This window comes from Myotis davidii, unplaced genomic scaffold, assembly GCF_000327345.1.
Source record: "Myotis davidii unplaced genomic scaffold, ASM32734v1 scaffold962, whole genome shotgun sequence".
NCBI classification, from domain to species: Eukaryota; Metazoa; Chordata; class Mammalia; order Chiroptera; family Vespertilionidae; genus Myotis; species Myotis davidii.
This window is the reverse complement of record NW_006295559.1, coordinates 5,702,700-5,714,726: the sequence shown is the minus strand read 5'-3', so window position 1 is coordinate 5,714,726 and position 12,027 is coordinate 5,702,700. Positions and strand designations below refer to the sequence as shown.

Sequence of the window (12,027 nt, the reverse complement as noted above, 5' to 3'; positions counted from 1 at the left end):
AGGGTTCCTTTTTCTCCACATCCTCGCCAGCACTTGTCATTTGTTGATGATAGACATTCTGACAGGTGTGAGATGGTACCCCAATTGTCGTTTTGATTTGCATCTCTCTGATGATCAGTGACGTGGAGCATGTTTTCATGTCTCTTGGCCTTCTGTATATCTTCTTTCGAAAAGTGTCTATGTCTCATCTTTAACCTGTTTCATAGCCATGTTGTAAAGGCTGACTGAGATAATAAACAGAAAGCTGTTAACTCAAGGCCTGGCACATAATAAATGCTTAGGAGAATTGTTGGCTACTGCCACTATTATTGATATTACTAGTTTTCATTTGTTTCATATTTTAAATGAAAAAATAAGTGTTTTCAATAGGAAATTTTTTAAATGATTAAATAACATTGAGTCATTAGGAATTAAATCATGGTATTTTAAGGTTACGCACCGCTTGCTCCATCTAGAATTTATAGAATAATGATGATGCCCTTGAAATAGCTTCATGCCTCTCTGATTTGCTAGACAGTTTTATATTTTTGCTCTAATCTATTTCTCAACAGTTAGTATGACCTGGGTTAAAGTATGACCAGATGCTTTCATTTACCAGGGATTTGACCTTAGGCAAGTAGCTTAACTTCTCTGGATGTAGATTTTATTATCTTTAACATAAGGGTATGGGACTAAGCGGTTTCTAAGGTTCCTTTCAATTCTAAAAATCTGCTTCCGAAAAATAATCCCTCAGTTTTCCAAGAGGCCTAATTCATTCTTATCTATATTAATGAAAAAAATAATACATAACCACATTTTCACAGCACATGGCAATATGGTTTTCTGGCCTACTGAAGAAAAGATATGTCTGAAGGCCTTCAGAAGACTGTTTAAGTCCTGTCATAACATTGCAGAATTGGTTGAGTTTTCTTTTTTAAAAAGAGCTTGTTGAACTCAGGACAACAAATGTGCTCTGGATTTATTTAGGACAGCCAGGAAATGCTCCCTTTCATACGAGGGCTCAAAGGAGTCACTGCACATTTGGCTCTTTGTACTACTGAATGAGCTAGATTTCATGTCAAAAAGCTAAAAACCATGAAACAGTGCACTTTTAGCAGTTCCTTGTTGATAAAAATGTTCCCAGCTTTTGTTGGCAGTGTTACGGTTTTTAGGCAGAAACAGAATACCTGCATTTCAGATCTTGCTGTCACAAACTCATCTGAAGAGTAACAGCTATACAGATAGTTCATGCCAGCTTTTAACTATGTGTGGTGGACACAAAGCAATTGGAAAAGTCCGCCGTGACTTACTCATGGGCTCAGGAGCTATACATCACTGATCAAATAGGCTTAGACAGCAACACTGAAGTGAGTAGAAGTCGACTCCCATAGTTTACAGGGATTCCATGGAGATGCTTTACCCATTAAGTGTGTGGAGATGAAAGTAGGTGGGTAACATCTGCGTGAGTTGTTCAAATGCGGAGGCACTATAATAACAGATTAAAATGTGTATGTCCTATTAGTTCATCATAAATTAAAAGCCAATCCTGATGGGTATAGTGAATTAGCTAATAGGGACTTTTATATACATGTAATTTATTTGACTAAAAATTGTCCTTTTGTGTTAACTGGGATTTTTTTATCATTAAAAGCTTCTTGGGTGGTTTGAACAATGTGTTAGGTTATAGACTACAAGATATGCTTTAGGTTGTTGGTTTGGACATTATGCTTGTACATTCAATACTACTTTTACACAATTAAAGATTTCATCTTACTCCAATCAGTCGTTCAGTTTTATAAAGAAACCCAGTCTTGATTTTGACTAAGAACTGACATGAGTCGCTATTTTCCTGTGTTCAAATGTAGTGTTTAACCAAAGAAGCTGGTATTAACCTTCTCACCCCATCTCCATTTTTATTTATTATATACTAGAGGCCCGGTGCATGAAATCGTGCACGGGTGGGGTCCCCTGGCGGTTGGCCGGCCTGCCCCCCCCCCCGGTTGAACTCCCGGTCAAGGGGACAATTTGCATATTAGCCTTTTATTATATAGGATAAAAATTAAACCTGATCTTGGGGCATCCTTAGAGAAGTCAAGAGTCTCTCTTCCATTAAGTACTCAGTTATGGGTTTTCTGATAAATTATGTACAAGTCAACGTTTTTACAGCATAAATAGGCTGAAGAGAAAAAGTGCAAGCTTAAATTGGAAATGGTTCAGATTGAAAAACATTTGCAGTGTGGATTTTGATTTTTTTAAATAAAGAGATGAAGTACTTTACAGCTAATACAGCACGAGAAACGCTTTGTTCTTTTTCATGGTAACATTGGAAAGATAGATATTGCAGCAGGAAGGGTGTTTGAGGTAGAGGGAACAGAATGAGCAAAGACATATAAGAGAGTGGCATATTTAGGGATTCACAGAGGAATCTGCTGTGACTAGATCTGTAATGGGCAGTGTTTGAAAAGGTAGGCTGGACCCAGTTATAAAAGGCCTTATATGCCCCAAGCTAAAGAAATTGCTAGGAAACATTTATGGTTGTTTAGTGTTATTCTGTGTTTTTTTTAGAGCGGGGAACAGCTTGGAATTTCACTCTGGTAGTCAGGAGGAGGATATCTTGAAAAGAGGGTGATGTTCATTTCTGTTTCTGAAATATTGTAATTGAATGGCTGAGCTACTTCTCTTTAGCTACAGTCCAAACATCTATAGAATGGGCTGGTAGCAGAATTCTTGCCAGAGGGCAAGGTTTGTGGAACTCCAGTTTATTAGTAATAGCTTCAGGGATCAGCAGATTTTTTCTCAAGGGGCCAGATAGTAAATGTAGGCTTGCGAACATTATGGTCTCTGTTGCAGCTTCTCAGCTCTGTCGTTATAGCTCAGTGATGGTGAACCTATGACACGCGTGTCAGAGGTGACACGAGAACTCATTTTTTTGGTTGATTTTTCTCTGTTAAATGGCATTTAAATATATAAAATAAATATCAAAAATATAAGTCTTTGTTTTACTATGGTTGCAAATATCAAAAAATTTCTGTATGTGACACAGAGTTAAGTTAGGGTTTTTCAAAATGCTGACACACCAAGCTCAAAAGGTTCGCCATCACTGTTCTTATCATAGGCAATAAGTAGTAAAATATACGTGGCTGTGTTATAATAAAACTTTCATTTACAAAAACAAGTTGCCAACCCCTGGTTATAACCATAGTGAGAAGAGGGTCAGAGGCAAGACTCTAAGATCTTCTTTTTATGTGCCTGTAAGGAGAAAGGCGTGTCTCAAAGAGCATTAGGGAAGCAGGAGAATAGGGAGGAAATGATGATTGGAGTGGTGGTGGGAGAGGGTGGTAAGGAGTGATAGAAGACAGTTCTTCTATTTTAAAAGAGGCCATAGAAATTTGAATACTGACTAGATATTTGATATTAAGGAATAGCTAATTTTTTTACATTGTGATGATGAGAATGTGGTTTTGTTCTTTAAAAGGATCCTTACCTTTTAGAGACCCATATTTGAAATATTTATGGGTGGAATAATATATCTGGAATTTATTTTAAAACTAGAGGCCCAGCCCTAACTGGTTTGGCTCAGTGGATAGAGTGTCAGCCTGTGGACTGAAAGGTCCCAGGTTCGATTCTGGTCAAGGGCATGTACCTTGGTTGTGGGCACATCCCCAGTAGGATGTGTGCAGGAGGCAGCTGATCAATGTTTCCCTCTCACCAATGGTTCTAACTCTCTATCCTTATCCCTTTCTCTCTGTAAAAAAATCAATAAAGTATATTAAAAAAAACAAAACTAGAGGCCCAGTGCATGAAATTTGTGCATGGGTAGGGTCCCTAGGCCTGGCTGGCGATCAGAGCTGATCAGGTTCCCTGCCTCCTCCTTCCCTCGCTCCCTCAGGGCCTTGCTGCCACCCGCCATGTTCTATGCCGCCCCCGGTGGTCAGCACATGTCATAGCCAGTGAGCGAGCTCCCAAGGGGACATTTTGCATATTAGCTTTTTATTATATAAAGGATAATCCATTGGAATTGTAGAGGAGGGAAATAGTTGAGACAAAATAGTCCTTGAGTTAAAAATTCTTTGTACTAGTCTTTCTGCTTTTGAATACGTTTTAAAACTTCTATAATAAAAAGTTATTTTAATAAAAGGCTTTGTGTTTAAGGATTAAGGGATTAACCTCAGAGTGAGTTCCAGAGAACACTTGGAGAGAAAAACGATTGCAGGTGATGGATGAGAGAGGGAGAAGCAGTTTGCTTCCTAAGAAAGAGGAGAAAGGAATGCAGTGGAGAGAGGAGAGAGAAGAAGCCAGTGGCAGGGAAAGACTCAGTGATGAGAATTTTGGAGGAAGTTCTCAGAGGACTCAGAATGGATGGACTTGAGAGCACTCCTCATCTCATAGTCATTTTGTTTTATCTCTATATATAACTGTATCCTGAACCATGAAATCGAAGGCATTTTCCCACAAACGGGAAATACTGGTGGGTTTTTATTAAAACCTCTGTCTATGGTAGACATTTAGGCATTTGCCACAATATGGCATGGGAATGAAATTCACCTGGTAGTAATTTCTAGCGATTTATAGAATGCAGTTAGAAACATTAAATTATGCATTCTCTTCTGCAAGATTCTTAGTCATACCTTTAAGTTCCTTTTCTCCTTTTCTTAACACCATCTACTTACTAGTAAATTTTTATGAAAGGTATGCCCATTATACAACATTTGTAAACTGAAGGGCAAAATAAAAAACTAATCATCTTTTTTCCTAAGACACAGCTATTGCCAGTAACAACAGAATTACTGACTTCTCTAGGTTGGGCACTAGGACATATGCTAAGGAAATAGGCCAAGAACAGAGCAATTAAGTCTAAATTTAAATAGTTTCTGAGGTTTTTTATGATTTCTTGGTTTAACAAGTATAAATGCTCTAAATAAAATTTTTTGTTTTTCTGTTTTTCATATGTTTCACTAAATTTGGAACTTTTAACGTGTTCTTTTTTGAATTTTCCTTGATTTTTCTGCTGTCATTAAAGATTGCGTTAGAAAAGGCGTGGGAGTTAAGCATGTGTGTGCTTTGTGTTGTGCATCATTTGTGGTAAAATGGTTTATTTTATTTGACCTGTGAAAACCTTATATTTGAAATGTGTGTGGGTATGCTAAGTATAGATCAGTTCATTTCGTTTGTTTTGTTCTCAAGTTGGGTGACAACTGAGAGAAACAAAAGAATAGGTACCTGTACCACCCATGGATCAACAGGTGCACTCTATTCTCCATCATCTGAATTAAGCCAATAATTTGTCATGTCATTGTGTTTTGTCCTTTTGTTTAAAAGTTATTTATTGAAGAGGTTCCCATTGTACACAGTATAACAACATGGTGTACTCTAGAGCTAGATTAAAAACAATCTCTAATTAGCTGACAGATAATTAGCACTTTCAGGATACCATTTTCATCTTATTTACTCTCAAATTGAGCTAAACATCTTCTGTAATTTACCTAGCATGTGTGTTATTGGGCATGGTCATGCTCTCTTTTTAACTAAGAGGTGAATCAGTTTGAGAACTCAGAAGGCACCAGCAAACTTTCTACCAAGAATGGTTAGTGTTAGAATGTGATATTTTTAAAACATGTTCATTTTAGATTTTGTGTTGCCACTCCACTCCCGTTTTTTCTTTGCCAAACAATAGGATAGATTCAAGTGACTCTTTAGGTATATTTTTCAATATGTTCTAAAATCTAGTGTTAAATGGAAATACTTGTTAAGTTTCTGAGGCAGAATTTCAGTAAAATAATTCATTATCATAGCTTTTCTTCTTAAATGTTAATCTTGTCATTTTTAAATCTATATGAAACTTCCATTTTAGCTTTTGTATCAGGAATAAGAATTATTTTGAGTTTTTGAGGCAGAAAAGAATTATGTATACACAAGTGATATGTCCAGTTGATTATGAAGAAAGTGGTGTAAGCTGCAGTTAAATTATTCATATACAAATAACTTTGGACCTGATAATGTTCAGCTGTTAAGTTCTGTACATAGTTCTTATGTTGAATTCTTGATTTATCTATAACAAACTATTGTACGGGCTTACTTCAATTCATTACTCTCTGATAATTCTTTGTTAAATACACAGCAAAGTGCTTGTGGATATAAGGTGGTTTTCATAACCTTTTGCTTTTTTGTAAATGGCCTGAACTATTCACTGTCTATTTAATAACAGCTAGCTTTGTTAGGGTTAGGATACACGACTTTAAAATATGTTGACATATTATCTAATGAAAGCTGGAAAAAAATGTTCATCTTAACAGTCCATAAAAATATGTCCACTACAGCTTACAATTTATTCAAGCCCTTTTATTTTATGATTTGTACTGATAGAAACGGACATAATAATGCTTTGAATCATAGTGTTGTTCGCTTTCCACCTGCATGACAGAATGTTTCTCTAGATATGGACTTTGAAAGTAGAATGGTTTTGTTTTAAAAAGTGAAATATTACACTTTAAGAAATTATAACTGATTTTGTCATTAGTTTCCTATTTAAACCTTGAAACCAATATCCATCTGGTATCTTCTAATAGTAAAACATTCAGCTTTTAGGGTATTATTGTTTTATTTAATGTTCTGTTGTATTAGTTTCCTTTTGCTGCATAACACATTGCCCTAAATCATAACAGTTTAAAAGAAATATTTATACTTCACAGCTTGTGGTCAGGAATCCCAGTAAACTTAGCTGAATTCCTCTGGCTGAGGGCGGCTCCCAGGCTGCAGTCTTCTCAGTGTTCGACTTGGGGAGAATTGCCGCCAAGCCTTCGGTCCACAATTGTTGGCTGGACATCCTTGCCTCTCAACTCTGTAGAATAGTTACAGCATGGCAGTGTGTTTCCTTCAGAGCCTATCAAGCAAGAGATAACCTAGTGTCAGAGGTGGCATCTCATCAATTTTGCCATCGTTTATTCCTTAGAAGTGAGTTGCTAGGTCCACCCAGACTCAAGAAGAGGTGAGAACTTGAGGGTTTGGGTACCAGGAAGTGTGTGGATCTTAATGGTTGTCTGCCATATCTCTTGTGAGTACTTTGGAACTTCTAGAAATATACCACTCTTACTATGTTGTTTCATAGGCTTATGATGTTAAAACTCCCTGTTCAGATTGAACTCCCTTTGCTTAGCTTGCTCTTGTCTCACAATCTTGAATTAATCATGTTATATAAAATTTCAGGAAGGGATTCAAACCAGGTCAGACATAAAAGAATTTCCATTTGCGGTTTTGCTTGTATAGCCTTTTCTAGTTATTTAGATAAGTTTTGTTAAAACTCTAAGGTACTATCAAGAAAGTACGGTTGGGTGTAGTGTGCTCTGTTCATTGTACAAATTCTGATGTTTATTTTGCTCAGCATTGGTAAAGGTTTTCAAGGCGTCATGAAACGATGGGGATTTAAAGGCCAGCCTGCTACTCATGGTCAAACGAAAACTCACAGGAGACCTGGAGCTATTTCAACTGGTGTAAGTATAACTCAGTGGTATTCTTTTTAATGTTACGATAGTGCATATAGTGCTTTAGTCTGACTTTGGGAATCAAGCCACATAATGTTAATCTTACTCAAGGTGGGTCCTGGTCTTACTTACTTTCCAGAGGCCGACTTGAATTATTTAGTTGTTCCCTACATCCCTACAGTCAGTATTCTAAATACTTTCTCATTCCCATCTCTGACTCCCCTCCTACACTCTGAAGTCAGTTGCAAGAAATTAGGGATTAGAATGCCGTTTCATCTGGTTCCTTCAGAAACTTATTTTTCCTTAAATGGCAGTTTAAGGATTGTCAAGGATAATATAATGGTGTAAGAGAAGAAATGGTGAAGGACTTTGTATTGCTAATTCAGTTTTACTCTCCCAGAGATACAGCATAAAGTGCTCGGGGGGAGTGAGGGGCATAATTTATTGGAGCGTCATAATAATGCAAGTTTAATATATATGTATATCAGTATTAAATGGAAATATTTCTACTTCTTTCATAAGAGGAACACAGATTAAAACCACTCTTGAGTTACTAAATTCTAGTGTGGCTTTGATTTTTGCCAATGTGTTAGTAAGAATATAGGGCAGTGATGGCGAACCTGTGACATGCGAACTCATTTTTTTGGTTGATTTTTCTTTGTTAAATGGCATTTATGTGACACAGAGTTAAGTTAGGGTTTTTCAAAATGCTGACACGCCGAGCTCAAAAGGTTTGCCATCACTGATATAGGGGAACAGGTTCTTATGCATTGCTGGTGGGGATACAAACTAATGCATCTTTTGTTGGGGATAAAATATAGTATAGTGTGGCAATATCTAATAGAACTACACAACAATGCTACTTCTAGGTAGTATTTACCCTAAAGATACTCATTTTTACAAAATTAGTTATTGCAACATTATAACTACAAGCATAAATGTCCATACCTGGGAGTTGGGATGAATAAAGTGTACATCTGCTCTATAGAATACTATGCAGCTGAAAAAAAGAATGAGGTGAATTCCCAGATATAAGGAAATGCGTGTTACCTGGTTATTTTTGCAAAAAGGAAGGACCTAGAAGATAACCCAGAAACAGATTGGTTACCTACAAGAGATAGGTGGGAACAGTATGGAAGGGCTCAAAAGTGGTAAGAGAGACTTCCACGGATATACTTTTTGTTAAATTTTTATAGTTGAAACAATGTTAATGTTTTATGTATTCAAAATAAAATACAAAGAAAGGGGGATCCATAATGGAATATAATTAGAAGATGAACCTGTTTGAAATGAGTAACATAACCTCAGCAAACAGGTGGGGAGAGTAACTCAAATAACTTTTAAACTCAGTATTTGGCTCTATGTCCTGAGTCTAAATTAAAAAGGTACTGTGCATAGGTTTTGAATTCTAATTATGTTTATTTGCAATGGTATTAGGTAGCTATTGTGAAATAATTTTCTGTGAATTGTAAGGTTGAGTAGATAGGTAAATATATTGGTAATGGGAGCCACGTTTCTCACTGTTAGAAAAGGGTATTAAGTTATGAAAAGGAATGAAATTAAAGCAACTCTATAGTGTTGAATTCCAGCTGTAGGTATCAGTATACACTGAGTAGCCAGATTATTATGACCACCCCATCAGTACAATGAAGTGAGTTAGTTATGCAAATAATAAAACCTTGAGAGTATTTGCTTAGGAAGTTTTCAATATTCAGTATTTTTGGAAGTGTCAATGAAGTACTGATGGGGTGGTCATAATAATCTGGCCAGTGTATATTTACTATGTGTTTATGTAAACAAAGGAATGGGTATAAATATACGTACATTTTAGCTACTGAAAGGGCCTAAAAGCAAAGACATTCCATAGCAATGAACACAACTAGAGCCTAGATCTTGGTTTCTAAACACCAGCTTGTTCAAGAAATCAAGGAAGTGCTTTTAAAATGGTACTTGAAAGGACCCAGGATCCAGCTACAATTAGCTCCCACTTGCAAAAAAATGGGACAGTTTGATTTGAAAACTTAAAAAAAATGAAATAGGATCATTGAGTTCACACTGATACAAATAGATTAATAAATGGGAGAGAAGGGACTGCTCTTCCTTACACTATAATCTCAGCTAATAAGTGTGGGAGGGATGTTAGAGTTAGAATTTCCCTTTGATGGCCATTAGAGGAATTAGCAATGGAGGCCAAAACAAGTGGTGAAAGCTTGATGGACCTTAGATGCTGACATAGTCCCACAACAAGTTGCCTATTAATTACAAAGGGGAAAATAATATCCGTGAAGTGAATTAACTGAGTGAACACACCCTTAACTAATTGATCAATGTTATACATCACCAGTAATTGAACAAACCAACACAATATGCCTCCTGAACGGATTCCAGGAAAGGAACACATCATCACTTCTGTGGTGATTCCCACTGAAAATGCATCACCCGATTCTAATCGCAGGGAAACATTAGACAAACCCCAAGTGAGTGATATTCCACAAAATGATTGGTTTGTAGCCTTCAAAAATGTCAAGGTCATGAAAGACAAGGAAAGGCTGAGGAGCTGCTCCAGATTTAAGGAGACAAAAGAAACATGACAACTGTGTAATTCTGAAGTGGATCTGGACTTGGGGGGAAATAGCGGTAAAGAACATTATTGGGGCAGTTGACAAAATTAGGTAATGTATTAAATTTTTTGAGTTTCATAATTGTATTGTGGTTATGTAACAGAATTACGAAATAGACACTGAAATACTTACAGGCAAAGGAGCATCATGTCTGCCACCAAATTACATATGACATAGGAGATGTGCATACATAGAGTGGGTGGTAAAGCAAGTGGGCAACCTGTAAACAGTTGGTAAATTTGGGTAGAGTATGAGAGCTCTTTATGTTATAAGTAGGAAATTATGTAGTTATAAATTATATAAAATAGTTATGAAAATGAGGTTTATCATCAACATAAATTTAAGACCTTAAAAATCTATTTTAAAAAAATAGGAGTAAATCTTCATGATCTTGGGTTTGGCAAAGCCTTATATCTGACACCAAAAGTACAAGTAACTGAAGATATAAATTAGATTTCATCAAAAGTTCAAAGTTTGGGCTGCATACAGCTCCATCAAGAAAACGAAAAGACAACTCACAGAATGGAAGAAAGTATTTGCAAATCATATCTGCTACGACTTGTATCCAGAATATATAAAGAACTCTTACAACTCAGTAGTAAAAAAAATAACCCAATTAAATGAAGGCAAAGGACTTGGATAGACATTCTCCCAAAGGAGATATACAAATAGTCAGTAAGCACATGAAGAGAGGCTTAACATCCTTGGCTACTACATTAATGTAAATAAATCCAAACCACAGTGAGATATTAACATTCACTGGAATTACTATAATTCAAAAGGCAGATAATAACAAATGTTGGGAAGGATGTGGATAAATTGGGACCCTTATACATTGTCAATAGGAATGTAAAAATGTTGCGGCAGTTGCTAAAAATGTTAAGTGTAAAATAAGACCCAGCAATTCCACTCTTTGGTATATATATACCTCAAAAGAAATGAAAAAATGCACACAAAAACCTGTGCATGAATAGTCATAGCAACATTATGCATAATAGCCAAAAAATAGAAACAACCCAGAGGGTCATCAATTGGTGAATGGATAATTAAAGAGTGGTTATTCACACAATATTATTTAGCAATAAAATGGAAAGAAGTTTTGATATATGCTGTAACACGGCGGAGCCTTAAAAACATATGCTAAGTGAAAGAAGCGAAGCACAGTAGACTGTAAATTGCATGATTCCATTTATGTGAAACGTCCATCCTAGGCAAATCTGCAGAGATGAGATTAGAGGTTTGTACAGGGCTGCGGGAGTGACCACTAATGGGTATGAAGTTTTAGTTTGGGATTCATGAAAATGTCCTAAGATTGGTTATAGCAATACACAACTCTGAATGTACTAAAAATATTAAACTGCCCTTTAAAAGGGTGAAATGTGTGGTATGAGTTATAATAAAGCTCTTTTAAAAATTAGGCTTGTAGAAGACTATTCTTACAGCTCAACTTAATTATTTGTCATGAACTATGCTGTTCTGTGTTTGTAAATACTTTCATTAAGGATTAGCTAGCGACTGCCTTTATAATCTTAAGAGTTAGGGTATACTTCTAAGGAGAGTAAATTTAATTGGGGAGGGCAGATCTTTTTTTAGTAATGTAATGTTAAGCAAGGTGCTTATCACTGAGTGTATTTATAGAATAAATATGGAATAAATAAGAGTGATACTTAGTCTATAATATTCAGAATTGTCTGTTAATCTGTGTTATCTCTTTTTTTTTTTTTTGGAATTTTTTTTTTTTTTTAATATATTTTTTATTGATTAAGAAATTACATATGTGTCCTTGTCCCCACGTTACCCTCTACCCCCCCCGCTCTTGCCCTCCCCCCCCGTTGTCCGGGTCCCTTGGTTAGGCCTCTATGCCTGCATGTAAGTTCTTTGGTTGCTCTTTCCCCCTTACCCCCCCCCTCCCCTACCCTCCCTCAGTCCCTGTTTTCAAAGTATTTCTG

General features: G+C 36.3%; 1 protein-coding gene across 2 annotated transcripts in view; it reads left to right on the top strand.

Moving 5' to 3' along the window:
* Window positions 1-12,027, top strand: part of MRPL3 (mitochondrial ribosomal protein L3) — a 45,798-nt gene that overhangs the window by 25,927 nt on the left and 7,844 nt on the right. For both annotated transcript variants that reach the window (XM_015568111.1, XM_006770194.2), the window contains exon 7: window positions 7,358-7,466. In XM_015568111.1, coding sequence (XP_015423597.1) covers window positions 7,358-7,466 — 109 coding nt within the window. The remainder of the gene's footprint in view (window positions 1-7,357; window positions 7,467-12,027) is intronic.